General features: G+C 42.3%; 1 protein-coding gene across 4 annotated transcripts in view; it reads left to right on the plus strand.

Annotated features, from left to right (window-relative positions):
* LOC143272502 (murinoglobulin-1-like) overlaps positions 1-16,503 on the plus strand; it is a 79,287-nt gene that overhangs the window by 17,107 nt on the left and 45,677 nt on the right. For all 4 annotated transcript variants that reach the window (XR_013050137.1, XM_076567878.1, XM_076567879.1 and 1 more), the window contains exons 9-14: positions 3,685-3,799; positions 3,959-4,068; positions 4,955-5,116; positions 11,355-11,582; positions 11,766-11,829; positions 15,648-15,796. Coding sequence is in view for 3 of the 4 variants with exons in the window: in XM_076567878.1 (XP_076423993.1) it covers positions 3,685-3,799; positions 3,959-4,068; positions 4,955-5,116; positions 11,355-11,582; positions 11,766-11,829; positions 15,648-15,796 (828 nt within the window). In the remaining variant the exon portion in view is untranslated. The remainder of the gene's footprint in view (positions 1-3,684; positions 3,800-3,958; positions 4,069-4,954; positions 5,117-11,354; positions 11,583-11,765; positions 11,830-15,647; positions 15,797-16,503) is intronic.

Here is a 16,503-nt window from a genome sequence, read left to right on the forward strand (position 1 = left end):
CACCATGACCACAGCAACTCTTATAAAGGAAAACATTTAATTGGGTGGCTTACAGTTCAGAGGTTCAGCCCATTATCATCATGGTGGGACCTGGAAGCATGCAGGCAGACCTGGTGCTGGAGAGAGAGCTGAGAGTTCTACATCTAGTGCAGGCAACAAGAAGTAGTCAGCAATACTGAGTGTGGCTTGACCATGTATGAGACCTCAGAGTCTGCCTCCACAGTGACACGCTTCCTCCAACAATACCACACATACTCCAACAAAGCCATACTTCCCAATAGTGCCATTCCCTATAAGCTTATGGGGGATTATGAGCTTTCCAATTACATTCTAGCTACCACATTCAACTCCCTGACCTCTATAAGCTTATAACAATACCATCATGCAAAATGCATTTAGTCCAACTTCAAAAGTCCCCATAATCTATCACAGTCTCAAACTTATTTCAAAGTCCAAAGTTCAAAGTTTCTTCTGAGATTCATGCAAACTTTTAACTTTAATCCCCTATAAAATCAAAATAAAAACAGATCACATATTTCCAATATATAATGGCACAGAATATCATTACTATTCCAAAACATAGGGAAGGGGGCATAATGAGGAAATACTGGACCAAAGCAAGATCAAAAACTAGCTGGGAAAATTCCAAATTCTACATCTCCGTGTCAGATGTCAAAGTGCTCTTCAGATCAACAACTCCTTTTAGCATTTGTTGACTGCAACATACTTCTTTCTTGTGGGCTGGTTCTACTCCCTATTAGTAGCTTTCCTCAGCAGATATCCCATGGCTCTTTCATCTCCAGTATCTTGGGGTCTCCAAGGCAATTCAGTCAGGGTCTCCATTCAGGGACAACCCTGACACATGCCTGGTCTCACCGGCTCTCTTTGGTCAAGGAGACAAATTCCATACCCCCTTTCTTCTTTCATTAACTCCATAGCCATGTGACGGAAGCTGCCAAGTTCTGATGCTTACTAGGGCTGGAACATGGCCCTTTTGTTCAATTACCTCTTCATCAACCTTTTTTTTTTTTTTTTTATGGTTTCCTTCACTGCATAATTTTGGCTGTCCTGAAACTGGATCTGTAGAACAGGCTGGCCTCAGATATCTGCCAGCCTTTGCTTTCTGTGTCTAGGATTAAAGGCATGTACCACCACACCCTGCTTTAAGCTTCTCTTTACTCCCTTTCCACAAGTTAGAAACTAAGCTAAGTGGGATCTTGCCCTGAGGTCACCACTTCTTTTATTCCATTTCTTAATCTCTTTGATTAAGAAATCTTTAATCCTGATTAAGAAACATTTAATTAGCGCTCTCTGCTCTGCTCTGCTTCCCCCCACCTCACCACCTTTCCCTCTGCTCTCCACACATGCTCCTTCCCAGGCCTGGTTCTCTTGGACCCACCCCCCTCTTCCTCCCAATAAAGCTCTCTGTAACTAGGTTTAAAAAAAGAAATACTTGGCCGGGCGGTGGTGGCGCACACCTTCAATCCCAGCACTCAGGAGGCAGAGGCAGGCAGATCTCTGTGAGTTCGAGGCCAGCCTGGGCTATCAAGTGAGTTCCAGGAAAGGCGCAAAGCTACACAAGAGAAACCCTGTCTCGAAAAACCAAAAAAAAAAAAAAAAAAGAAATACTTAATTAAGGAAATTAATCTTTACCTCCTTGAACAGAAGACTTAGCTCCATTCCTCTCCTTGATGCTCTATTTCTCCTCAAATTGTACATTTTCTATTTTTCCTTTCTCAGCGTGTGCATTTTCATTATAAATCTCTATAAGAGTGACCAGTAATAACCGTACAACAGAGTCAAGAGCAGGCTGTCTCAAGATTTCCTCTACCAATGGAATTAATCCATATCTCTTTGCTTTAGCCTCAGGCAGACTCTTTAGACAAGGACAAACAGCAACCACATTCTTCACCAAAATATTTTCACAAGAACAATCTCTATTAATTAATACTAATATTAATATTCATCTTTTCTGAAACATTTTGAGCAAGGCCTCCACAATTCAGATCTCACTCAGTACTGTTGACTTCTATGTTCCTACTTGGATGTCCCATTCAGTAGCACTTAAAACATTCAACTGCTTTTCTAATCCACAGTCCCAAGGTCCCTGGTCCCAACTTCTGTCTTAGTTAGGGTGTCTATTGCTGTGAAGAGATACCATGACCACAGCAACTCTTACAAAGGAAAACATTTAATTAAGTGGCTTACAGTTCAGAGGTTCAGTTCATTATCATCATGGTGGGTCCTTGCAGCAAGCATACAGATACTGTGCTGGTTAGGTAGGTTTAGAGTTCTACATCTTATTCAGGCAACAGGAAGTGCTCTGCAGTGCCAGGAGTGGCTTGAGCATATTAAAACCACAAAGTCTGCCTCCACAGGGGTACTCTTCCTCCAATAATGCCACACTTACTTTGATAAAGTAACACTTCCCAATAGTGTCATTCCCTATGAGCTTATGGGAGCCAATGACATACAAACTACCACACTATACTTTCATTTTTGGAGTCTAATTAGTTATCCTGTGTCTCTTATTAAGAGAGACTTAAAATCATTTTTATTTCTGTGTTGATAATTATCTATTTATTTCTTATGATTTTTTGGATGTTCTGGTTAATTCACATGCTATTTATCTTTTATTAACCATGTCATCTGTTACTGACTTTCTCATTCTTGTCCTGAATTGATAACATCATCTGCTTGTTTGAATCATCTTTGAGGTCACTAGTCATTTCCAAAACTAGACAATTAGATGGTTTGTCCAGCATCACCACAGTTTCAGAATTCTGGGGTTTATAGTGAGGAGTCGTACCCTCTTGTAGTTCTCACACTGCCTAGTGTCATGTTTCCTGTGTTTCTACATTGTGATCTACAAATCTCTTATGATGAATCTCTGCTCTGGTTTATTTGGGGGTCTTCTTAGGAAGCAGTTTTCATTTAACAGCTCATTCCTTTCTACCATTCAGAGACAAAAACACAATCTCCAAAACACCAGAAAACCAAAGATGATAGAGCAACACAATTTAAATAAAATAAAGCACACTACGATGCCAGCCATCAGGGTACAAAAGAGAATGGCACACAGTGTAAAGTAAGCAGTGAAGTTAAACCTGAATTAAGAACAAAGTAATGTGATTCTGGTGACTCTTCTCTTTCACATTTCAGAATAATGTCAGTTATTTCTTATGAGGACTTTTCTCATTCACAGAACCACACAGAGGTAGCTCTAAGGCCCATTACTCTCTGGAAATAGATTTCACTTTATCTATTTACTGGTACTTGGTATCAAGCCAACAGATTCATGTCTACTAGTGAAATGTACCATTGGGCTACATCCAAGCCTGTGGTTGATATTTTACATAGTACAAGGTGATTATTAAGTCCTAGTGGCACACAAGTAAGTGTTCTGATTACATTTAATTGTGAATTTACTTAATACTCCTTATGTGTCTATAAATTTAACCATTATTTTGATGGATGACTAAGCCAAGGCAACTTGGTGACTTGGTCATGATCATGGCACACAGCAGCTCACTGTGTGAGTTGAGTCCCATGCTTATGACCAGAATTTCAAGCTGTTCAGCACTAAGCACTCATTTTTCTCAAAGAAGTCCTCATGTGTGGGTTTGAGTTGACCATCAATCTGAACAGTGTGCCATGTTACCTTATTTTTATCCTGTATAACAGCTAGACAACAATGGCTGCATCACACAAGAAGAAAACATCGCTGTGTTTCCTTTAAAGAAAAAACATACAGCCCAGCGTCTCTTTGTGAATGCAAAGGTTATAGAAGAAGGGACAGGTATGTGAGTAACCTGAGAATATAGAAAAAGAAGCTGTGATAATTCTCACTTGTTTATGTCAGTGGTGGTTTGAACAGTACAGAAAAAGGATGTAGAAAACAAGCAATTCTTCAATAACTGTCTTGGGCTTTCAATGTTGTTGCTAATTTCTTTTCCAGGATTCGAGTTCATGGGATCTGGAACAACTAAAATTAAAAGAACCACAGCCAAACTCATATTTGTGAAAGCAGATTCACACTTTAAACGTGGGATTCCATTCGTAGTGAAAGTAAGGTACTTTTTGATTCATAAGTGGTTGGGCTGTATTGTGATACCTCAACCTAGGCCATTCTGCTCAGTGTTAAACTTGTCTAATATCAGTGGTTCCAGTACAAGAATTTAGCATAGTGGCATAATATGTTATCAAGTTACAATGTTATAAGTTATTAAGAAGCCCCAAACCTGGGCTGGAGAGATGGCTCAGAGGTTAAGAGCACTGGACGCTCTACCAGAGGTCCTGAGTTCAATTCCCAGCAACCACATGGTGGCTCACAACCATCTGTAATGAGATCTGGTGCCCTCTTCTGGCCTGCAGGCAGAACTCACTGTGTACATAATAAATAAATAAATCTTTTTAAAAAATCAAAAATAAAAAACCAAAAAAAAAAAACAAAATTAAAAAAAAGAATCCCCAAACCTAAAGCATAAGGAGGAAATTTTTTATTTATGACTACTGTCCTTGAAAACCTTAAACCCCAAAATGTCACTGTTTCAACAATGAAGCAAGATATGCTACATATTCATAACCTACCCCACTCTCCATTAGCCTCAGAGACCTAACTAGATTTTATTTTGCCTGTGTCAGTGCATCGGCCTCCCTTACTTCACACAGTGAATTCTTCAATGGTTTCTTATGAATAGCAGCTAAGTATCAAGCATCTATCATGGAGTCATTTCAAGAATATGACACCTTCAGCCTCTGGCTTTCACAGCACAGCCAGTCCTACTGGTGTAGATCTTAAAGTGTTAGATGTTTGTAAAAATAATTTTTTCCATGCTTAATTAGTTGGTGCATCCTTTTATGATATTTATATAATATTGAAACAAGTTATTCTCTTCTATTCTATATAGTATCATCATACCTATGCTATACTTTTCTTCTTTGTTCAATTTAGGTCCGCCTAGTGGATATCAAAGGAGCTCCCATGCCGAATGAGCAAATCTTCATCAAAGCACATGAACTTGACTACACCAATGTTACTACCACTGATCAGCATGGCCTGGCAGAGTTCTCCATCAATACCACGAACATCGAGGGGTCTTCCCTTGCTATCAAAGTAAGTCAGAAATGAGGGCATAAGACACATGGTGAAGCTTTCTATCAGCTTGAATTCAATAATGTGTAGCTTGATGAAAAATATTCCCATGCCACATTTTCTTATTTTAGGGCAAAACATAAAAGGTTTCTGATCAGTGATAAAGGTATGAGCAAAGGGCTAGATAAATAAGTGCACACATTATGAATACATTCCTTTTAATACAATATTTTTCATAGTCTGTCTTATTTTTTTTGTCTTCTATATATCTCAAGTCAGGGCCTTCAAACAAAAATGATTAAAAATATGTTTTTATCTATTCAGTCAAGGATAGGTGCTGTGTATTCTCAAATTCATTATCCAAATATGCTGTGCCCATTTTCTCAAACAAGAAACAGTTAATTGTGTAACTGAATATGATTGATGCTACACTAGTTCCTGCTTTAAGCAGGCATACACAGAGAGAGAGGGGGTGGGGGAGGTTCCTCTGATGTAAGGAGAAACTCAACCAGTCAGAAGATAGGTTTAGCTGGAGAGATCACACGTAGCTCACACTGTCATTACTTAACAGACCCCACACGAGCACATACATAGACTCAGTGACCAGAAGTCAGCCCTGCAGTGCTTCTGACATTGTCTTAGCTCAGCTGGTGGCTCAGGCTGGGACTCACTCTTCTGGTGTCCATCTGCCTTGCTCTTCTGATGGATGTCTACCTTGATCTGCTTGACTCAGTCTCAGATGGAACAAGTCACATCACTGCCCTCTCTTCTCCTTGTATTTCTGGTGGATCCTCGAAATAAGGCCTTAGGAAAGATTCATCTCTTCCTAAGTCAGGAGAATTAGTTTTCCTTTATTCTTTCCTGGTTTTACTTCAGACTTTTCTTCCTTCTCACCCTCTTGCCCACCCCACTTCTTCTTTCCCCCTCCTCCTCAGAGTTTGTTGTTTCTGTTTGATTTTAATTAGCATAGAAAGTAACAGGTTTCACTATGTATTTTTATGTATTTTTTCTTGACCCTCCTCCTCAATTATCTCTCCAACGCCCCCCCAACTCCTACACTTCTGCCCCAGTAGTCTTCTTTCCATTCACATCACATACTTCAGACTTCTAGTGTGTTGTTCCTGGATTTTATTTCTCAGACTTTGGCCCCCTTTCCTTTCTCTCTGACCTTGCTTCTTTTTTCCTTTCCCCAGACTCCCTTTTTGCTACTTTAGCAATGAAATTTATCTCTATTTCTTTTTGCATTTAAAAAATTTTTATTGATTCTTTGTGGATGTCACATCATGTAACCCAATCATCACCTCATCCCCTTGCTTTTGCCTTCAGTCTTGCCACCACCCTCCCCCCCCCAAAAAAAAAAACACCAAAAAAACCCAAAAATTTAAAAGAAAAATAAAAACAAACAAAAAACAAAACAGAAAAAAAATCTTTTTAAATCAGTGTGGAAGCTGTAGTGTGGCCCAGTGAGTCACACCGTATAACCTTTAATCCATACATCTTTACTTGTAAGTGTTCACTTCAATGCATCATTATCTGGTTCGAGGCTTCTGGCTTCTGCTACACATTCAATACCGGGCCCTCACTGGGACTCCTCTTGGAGATCCTATTGTCGCCTTGTGTCATGGAGAGCCTGCAGCTTTGGCTCTGCCAGTCTCAACCCTTCACATGCCCCAGCAGCTCATAGATGAGGTAAATGTTGGGGTGGCTACCTCATAGTCCTGGCTCTGGGCCTGGATGGCAGCCTGGTTGGTCAGCCCACCAGCTTTCCTTCACTATCCCTACCTAGATGAACTCTCCAGGACTTTTTCAGCTAGCTCAGTCAGTGTAGCAGACAGCAAGCATCAGGGCCAATTCCCCGGCTCTCATGCCCTTGTGTTTGGCTCACCCACACTCACACCACCAGGGCCAGCTCTGCTGCTTTGCTCATGCAAGGTGCAGGGCCTGCTCTCCAGATTGCTGCACTATGTGAGGGACAGGGCTAGTCTTGCATTCTCATGTCCCTGAGGCTGACACTCCTGCCTGCCATAGGTGGCAGGGGTTGTGCATATTTCCCTCATTTTGCCCTCCACAACATATGAGTGTAGATGTAACGGTCTTATTAAATGAGAAACACAGAGCCAAATGCAGAGTTAAAAGCCCAAAAGGTCAGAGCAATAGCTAAGAGCTGAGACTTAAAACCACATTCTAACCCTTTGCTGCCTCTGCTGTCTTTCCCCTGAGAAAGAAAGCTACTTCCTGTGTATCTGTCTTTTTATTGACTTTCTGTTCTGCATTTTCATTGATTATAAACCCAACCACATGACCTCCTCATCACTGACTGTCTGTACAGACCTCCAGGTCTTCCATAGTTGGTATTGAGATTAAAGGCGGGTGTCTCCATGCTGGTCGTGTCCTTGAACACACAGAGATCTGCCTGTCATGTGATCAGGATTAAGGGCATGTGCTACCACTGCCAGACTTTTGCTATGGCTTGCTATTAGCTCTGACCCCCAGGCAACTGTATTTATTAACATACAAATAAAATCACATTTCAGCACAAATAAAATATCCCCATATATGAGAGAGAGTATCACTAACTGGAAAGCCAGCATCTAGCATCCTAAATTATGAAAAAAAAATCACACAAACACAAACACAAACACAGTGAGAGCTAGACTTTTCTGAGGGTTATAATTTTCTATCTGAGGGGTATTAGAGAGACTTCACATGTTCTGATGGCTACTTTCTCTTTTACTTCATCTTAAAAAATCCTCTCTGTGAAAAATCTATCTAAATACAGCTACATTCTTTACATACAGCTATATGTCTCTCTTTACATACATACATCTCTCTCCTGCACAGCCCTATATTTCTATACACAGTTACATCTTTTTTTCAATAGCTCCACATCTCTCTTCTGTATACATTTCTTCTCTCTACTCCACTATATTCCTTCATACACTACTATATCATTCACTCACTCTCTCACTCACCCACTCACTCTCCTCTACACACACATTTCTGCCCTACATACACACCTCTGTCACTTCTTACATTTCTCACACTTCTCTCCTTACACACTCTGCTCCATCTCCCCCCACTTCTACCTCTGCACATTAAACTACATTTCTATTTCAACACACACACACACACACACCTCAACAGTCAAACTCTGGACAATTATATGTTACATTTCCTGGGTCCAACATATTCTCATAACACATGATAAATCACACAGTTTCTCTCAGGCTAGAGATGTCATATTGACAGGTCAGTGGGTAATGCTCAGAGTGTGAGTGGTCAGGAATCCCAGACAGAAAATGACATTGAAATTCAGGACTTAACAATGACATTTATTTGGCTGAACCCTGAGTTCTGCAACATAAAGTGAAGTTGGGAGTATGTGCAGAAAGTCAATTGCTGCAGGAAAGTTATGTTTTAATAGTATCAGCCTGACTTTGGTTTAACAGACACTTGGGGAATTGTCCCTGTGTATTCTCTGCAGGGGCAGCTAGTCTGTTTTGAATTTGTTCTGAGGGCTAAAATTAGATGTCTTTGTGACTGAGAATACTGTTACTTTCCTATGTCAGTTATGAAAATATCCTAGTATTATTTCTATTCATCAGAATAATACAGCTTAAACAGAAATCATCTTCCTGACCATCCACAGCTATACATGTGCCTGAAGATGGAATAGATACATGAGATAAACACACAAGCAGTGGGAAAACATCCATAGCAGTTTTTAGGGAAGGAATGTAGTGTCACATGAGAGAACTTACAGACAGAAACAACTGATTGTTGTTTACAGTCAGTGATGGCTTTGCTGGGTGGGGCTCCCCATCAGAGAGTTATTCATCTCGTGGGTCCTTCTGTTGAATACTAGTTGTCACCTGCTGTATACTTCCATGGCCTCTGGTAAAGCCATTGCTACCAGCAGCTCTCAGCAGGAGGGGCCAGGAGCAGCTCTCCTGCTTTTTAGTCCATAGACCTGGCTCATCCCTGCACCCCTGCCAACAGAGTCAGATCTAGTGTGGTGCCAGGGCTACGTACAAGGCCCACTCTGCCAAATGCTGTGGCTAGTGATGGGCAGGACCAGCTCTCCCACTCTCATGACCCTGGGACCAGCTTTTCTTGCCTGCAGTAGGTGGTGAGAGGTGGGTGATGAGGGGCAGGTGGGAATATCTCCCTTCCCCAGGCTATCACATGACAGACCATGAGGCTAGCTCTCCCACTCTGACATCTTCAGGGCCAGATCTCCCACACCCCCACCAGCAGGGACTGCTCTACTGTAGCCCTGGGGAGGTACAAGGCCCACTCTCCTGAGTGCTGCAGTCAGTCAGCGCCAGGGCCAGTTCTCCCTAGGGCTGTAGCCGAGGAGGGGCTGGACCAATTGTGTACAAGCCTATCCTAACTGCTATCAATGATAACAGGAGCCATGGACATCAACTCAGACTGTGGCTGCAGCAGGGCCACAGGTCCAGACATGACTCTTAGCAGCAGTCCAGGTCCAGACAACAAAGACCATGGCCCAGGGTGGCAGTAAGGGTTACTCAGATCTGTATGGCCCAATCAGAGGCTCAGTTCTTGGACACTAAAATGGCCCTAGGTGGTGGCCCAGACTCCTGATGTCTACAAGGCCCTTGGTGGCAACACAGGCCACATATAGCAATACAGACCCCAGCTGCACTTGGACTGGGGACCCAGGCATGGTCCTTGGCAGCATCCTGGGCCCAGATGTCACCATGACCCCAGTTTGCAAAACAGATCACTCAGGTCATCTTGGATTCAGAGACCACGCGGCCCTCAAAAACCACATGGCCCCAGGTGTGGGCCCAGATCCTGGGCATCTGCGTAGCCTTTGATGACAATAGGAGCCTCAGGCATCAGCTCAGACCCTGGCTGTGACAGGGCCACAGACCAAGACATGGCCCTGGCCACAGCTCGAGTATGTACAATGCCCTGGCCCTGGATGCCAACACATGTCACTCAGGTCTGTATGGGCATGGCATCAACACAGCCCTTGGACACCAAAATGACCATAGGTAGAAGCCCAGATCTGGGTGTCAGTGTGATCTTTCTTAGCAACATGGGCCGTGGACACCAGCACAGATTCAGCTACGGTAGGACCATGGACACAGATATGGTCCTTGGCAACAGCCTGGACCCAGATGTCATCTAGGCCCTAGTTAGCATTGCAGATCACCCTGATGAGCATAGACACAGTGGCAACATGGCCCTCAAACACCAACATGTCTCCAGGTGGCAGCCCACACCCCGGTATCAACTCAGCCTTGGATGGTAACAGGAGCCCTGGACATCAACACAGACCCTGGCTGTGTTAGGGTCTTGGGCCCAGACATAGCCCATGGCCAGTTTGGGTCCCGATGATACCATGGCCTCGGGTGGCAGTACAAGCCACACAGGTCTGTATGGCCCTGGCAACAGCTTGACCTTCAAAGACCAACATGAGCTCAGGTGTTAGCCCAGACTGTAGGGCTCTGCATGGTCCTTTGGGGCAACAGGAGCCACAGACAGCAACTCAGAGTCAGGCCACAGCAGGGACAAGGGCCCAGATGTGGCCCCCAACAGCAGTCTGTCTCAAACATCACCATAGTCCTGAGTAGTAGCACAGGCCTCTTAGATTGGCATGGCCCCTGTGGGGCCACATCCCTTGGATGTGGACATGGTCACAGGTGATGGGCCAGGCTTGGGTCATCCACAGGACCTTTAGTGATCACAGGAGCCATGGACATCAATACAGACCACCAAGGCTCAGGGCCATGGACCAATTTCATGGCCCTTGACAGCAGCTCTGGCTAGGACAACACCACGGCCCTGTGTGGCAAGCAGGACATCTACATTAGCTCTTTCCTCACCACCCTCTTCAAATCTACCTCTCTGTGTAGCACATGGCTCATTCTGCCTCTCTCTCTCTCTCTCTCTCTCTCTCTCTCTCTCTCTCTCATTTCCCCACCTTGTATTCACTCACTATAATGGTGGCACCAGATAAGCTCATGGTTGATTTCTTCCTGCCCCAAGTCTAGATGCCTGGGGTGGACCTGTGACTGTCCTCAGTGAGACCACCAGACCTAGAAGTGCCAAGAGGCTCCTCTCTCTATTTTTTAACCTAAGTGTTTAACTTCAGTGTATTTTCCTCATTCTATTTGTTGGAAATGGGGGTATAGTGTACCACTATTTTTAATTGTTTTGTATTATATTCATATATCCACTTTGCTTTGGTGTTGATGACTAATGACAAAATTTATTGTTTCTCCAGGTCTACCACAAAGAGGAAAATTCATGCATCCATCATCCTTGTACAGCAGAAGAGCACGCAGAGATACATCATATGGCTCACAGTGTGTACTCCTTCAGCAGGAGCTACGTCCACCTGGAGACAGAGGCCGGCATCTTGCCCTGCAGTCAGAATCACATGGTTCAGGCACATTTTATTCTGCAGGGGCCAGTCTTGAGAGTAATGGGAGAGCTTATCTTCTATTACCTGGTGAGTTCTACCTCCATGTTGAGAACTACAAAGAATCCTTTCAAGTCCTGACCATGTCTCTCCTTCTGACATGTTGGGTTCTAGGCTGGGTATTTCTGTCTGGGTCTCAAACAATAGATTTGTCAGTTAGAAGAAAGCTTTGTAAAATATAGATGTAAGCTTGGAAAATGCTTTCTATTTTAGGTCATGGCCAAAGGCAGCATTATCCAGACTGGAAGCCACACTCACCACATGGAGCCAGGAGAATGTGAGTGTTTCCCACCCAGTAACACATCTCCAACTGAATTCCCCCACATACTCACCAGTGTGATCTCACCACTGAGCAACTAAGGATGCCATGATGGTGTGTGTCACCATAAACACACTCTACAGCAGAAAGTCAAGGTTCTGTCATCTAATGTAGGTTATCCATCATACCATGACCTTCAGGGTGGAAAAGTCTCAGACTCCCAAACTGGGTACCATTCAACACGGTAAATTTTCTATTCTGAAGATGTAACACCTGAAAACACAAAGTACTCCAAAGTACACCCCAAGTGAGAAATCTATGCATTCACACACAGATTATCACCAACAAGGTAAAATGTGTTACCTTAGTGTCCATCAAAAAAAAGTATGGAAGGTTTAAGCCTTGGACTTTAAACTATTCTAGGTACACCAATTTTATTCATTTGCTTCATCTTTATTTTTTAAGTGTGTGTGTGTGTGTGTGTGTGTGTGTGTGTGTGTGTGTGTGTGTGTGTGTGTTTGTGCATATCAGTGCATGTGCCCTCAAAGTTATAGGCATCAGGTCCCCTGAAGTTAAAGATAGAGTTCAGAGCAGCCTGATGTGGGTGTTGGGAATCAAACTTGGTCCTCTACAAGAGCCTCAAATGATCTTAACTTTTGAGCTATCTCTCCAGTCCTTTGGTTTCATCTTTATTTATTCTTTGAAAATTACATATATTTATACAATACATTTTTAATATATTTATTTATTTCACAACCTGACTGAAGTTTCTCCTCCCTCCTCTCCTCCCATCCACTCCTCTGTATCTGCTCATCAGGCCTCTCATGGGTATCTAAAAAAAGCATTGCATATCAGATTGTGGTAAGACTAAGCACCTTCCCTTGTATTTAGGCTGGGCAAGGAAATCCAGCATGAGGAGTAGATTCCCAAGAGCCAGCCAAAGTATTAGGGACAGCCCCTGCTCCCATTGTTAGGAGTCCCACAACTAGACCAATCTACATAACTCTCACAGATGTGCAGACGGCCTAGGTCGTTTCCACGTAGGCTCCCTGGTTATTGATCCAGACTCTGTGAGTTCCTATGAGCCAGGTTAGTTGATTCTGTGGGTTGTGTTCTTGTGATGTCCTTGAGTCCTCTGGCTCCTACAATCCTTCCTCCCCCTCTTCAATGGGATTCCCCAAAGCTCAGCCTAGTGTTCCGCTGTGGGTCTCTGCATCAGTTCCCATCAGTTACTGGATGAAGACTCTCTGATGACAATTGGGGTAGTGACCAGTCGGATTACAGGAGATGGCCAGTTCCGGCTACATATCCACTATGGCTAGGAGTCTTAGCTGAGGTCATCCTTGTAGAATCCTGGGAGTTTCCCTGGCACCAGGTTTGTACCTGACCCCAAAATGTGCCCCCTCTCCAGTCATCTCTTTCAGTACTCCTTCCTCCGTCCACCCCTCAACAAGATCCCCCAAGTTCTCATCCCCACCCTTAAGATCTCTTCTATTTCCCCTTCCCAGGGAAATCCATGCATCCCATCCCCCTTTGGACCCTCCTTGTCACCTGACCTCTCTGAATCTGTGGATTGTAGCATGGTTATCCTATACTTTTTGGTTAAATATCCACTTATGAGTTAACACATTCCATATTTATCTTTCTGGGTCTGGGTTTTCTCACTCAGGATGACTTTTTTCTAGTTCCATTCATTTACCTTCAAATTTCCTGATTTCATTGTTTTTAACAGCTGAGTAATACTCATTGTGTAAATGTACCACATTTTCTTTATCCATTCTTTGGTTGATTGGCATCTAGGTTGTTTCCAGGTCTAGCTATTACAAATAAAGCTGTTATGAACATAGTTGAGCAAGTATCCTTGTGGTATGATTGAGCATCATTTGGGTATATACCCAAGAGTAATATAACTGGATCCTGAGGTAGATCAATTCGCAGTTTTCTGAACCACCATATTGATTTTCAAAGTGGCTGTACAAGTTTGCACTCCCACCAGCAATGGAGGAGTCTTGCTCCATATCCTCTCCAGCATAAGATGTCATTTGTGGTTTTGATCTTAGCCAGTCTGACAGGTTATAAGATGGAATCTCAAAGTCGTTTTGATTTACATTTCCTTGATGCCTAAGAATGTTGAACAATTAAGTGGTTCTTTGCCATTTGCAATTCTTCTGTTAAGAATTCTCTTTATATCTGTACCCCATTTTTAGTTGAATTATTTGTTTGTTTGTTTGGGGTTTTTTTGTTTTTTTGTTTTTTTTTTATGTCTAGTTTCTTGAGTTCTTTATATATTTTGGAGATCAGCCCTCTGTTGGATGTGGATTTGATGAAGATATTTTCGCATTATATAGGTGGCCATTTGGCCCTATTAATAGTGTCCTTTGCCTTACAGACGCTTTTCAGTTTCATGATATCCCATTTATTATTTTTGATCTTAGTGTAGATACTAATGGTGTTCTATTCAGGAAGTATCTCCTGTGCCAATGTGTTCAATGTTACTTCCAACTTTTTCTTCTATCAGGTTCAGTATAACTGGATTTATGTTGAGGTTTTGATCCACTTGGACTTGAGTTTTATGCATACTTATAGATATCAGTCTGTTTGCGTTCTTCTACATGCCAATACCCAGTTATGCCAACATCATAAGATGTGGTTGAAGATGCTTTCTTTTTTCCATGTACAAAGCATATCAATCATACACACTGCTCATAAATTTCCTCCAGCTCCTCCCTGACAACATCCACCAGGCCCCTTCCCTACTTCTTTTTGACGGGCTTGATGTTACAAAGGTCTTGGGCAGGAATCATACCTGCTGTGACTTAAGGAATGAAATCACTCTGTCATATCCTGATGACAATGCTCAGTTCTACTTGGCTCAACTGTCACTCTCTTAATGGGGCCCCTTCCACCTGCTCCTATTAAAATCCCAAGTTACCACTGGATCCAGGTATTCTCAGTATTCATCTTCTTGCCATCCTTTCCTTCCCAAAGAGCACTTACCACATGCAGAAATATTTTCTACAATTTACCTATTTATTATCCATTTCTCGTCATTTCAATATCAACTGCATAAAGCACATAAATTTGAATATGTAGTTTCACAGAAATCTTCCAAGTGATTTCTAGAAATGGTAGGTACTTGTTAGATGCTCAACAAACTTACTGAAGAAGGGCTTCCTTGTCATTGACCAATTACACAAATTATTTATCAGTTTAATAAAATATCTAGTTAGTTCTTCTACAAACACTAAATGGGAATCATAGCATCCATTTTGAGAAGGTTTATGAATTTCCTCAGGTTCACCAGAGACAATAACAGAGACTTCTAAAATTGCATAATTTTTTCTATAAAAATGTAAATACTGTGAGCATTTCATTAACTATAAAGATATACTTATTATTTTCAAATGTAGCATGCTCCTCTGAGATAATCATCAGTTGTCAGCTCCCTGAGTACCAGATTGTCATGTGTATTTTTCTTCCTCTTATCTAAACAATAAATGAAACATTAGTCAAGTTTGCTTCATCCATTTTTATAACAGGAGTATTTAACAGATGCTGTTTGGGATGTTAAGATGTAAAAGAGATAACAGGTTAGTATATGATTAGCTACAAATAAGCAATATAGCTTTCCATGGTGAACACCTTGGTCGAAGGTATCTTGCTGTGAGCGTCCCATACCATCCTGACATAATTAGCATACAAACAATTAACCACAGAACAGCCCAGATGTAAGAATGTCTTCCCCATACAGACTGTCCACCAGACCCCTGTGTTTAGTTATTTGGGTTTTCCTGTCAATATTCTGACCCATAACTGTCTCTTCCCTTTCCCTCCAGCTCCAGTGAAAGACAACTTTGCCCTGGAGATCCCCGTGGACTTCAGCATGGCTCCTGAGGCTAAAGTACTCATCTATGCCATATTGCCTGATGGAGAAATGATTGCAGATTCTGCAAAACTTGAAATTGAAAAGTGTCTTCTCAACAAAGTGAGTGATTTATTTCTGAAAATTTCTATTTGAAAAGAGAAAAAAATGGCTTAAGGATACAGATTTCAGATACACTAACCCTGGCAATTGGTGTGTGCCTCAGTGGCAGAAATATAAACACTACCAGAGTACCAGATTTCTGTTCACTAACCCCCAGAATGGCTGGAGGGTGACAAGAAAGAAAGCAAGGAAGTGGAGCAGGAGAGGGAACTGAGTGATTAATAACTGGCTAACGAGTCCCAAGTCCTGTAACTTCAAAATCCTTATAGTTATGCCATGTGCACGTGCACATGAGTGCACACATGTGGGAGAAAGAGAACCATGTTCACATGTCTGTCTCCTCCAACATGAGTCCAGGAGACCAAGGTCAGGTCATGAGGTCAACAGCAGGTGCCTTTACCCACTGAGCAATCTCATAGACCCTAATGTCACATCACTTTATGCAAGACCAGTAATAGAATCCAGGCCTATCAATGGTTAGTGTATTTAGTTTCCTTCTAATTTTTCATTATGATTTTCCTATGTGTGTGATAAGGACATAGAGCCTTGTTGTTATTAAATGTTAAGATACAATGGTAAGCATTGCATCTCAGACTGAAAGGTATCCTGGCAGCTGGAAGCCAAGGAATACCACAAAGCCACACCACACAACAAACCTCACACAAATGATTTATTGAGAAGGAAAAATCCAGGAAAGTGACTGCCTC

Source organism: Peromyscus maniculatus, chromosome 3, assembly GCF_049852395.1.
Source record: "Peromyscus maniculatus bairdii isolate BWxNUB_F1_BW_parent chromosome 3, HU_Pman_BW_mat_3.1, whole genome shotgun sequence".
Lineage (NCBI taxonomy): Eukaryota > Metazoa > Chordata > Mammalia > Rodentia > Cricetidae > Peromyscus > Peromyscus maniculatus.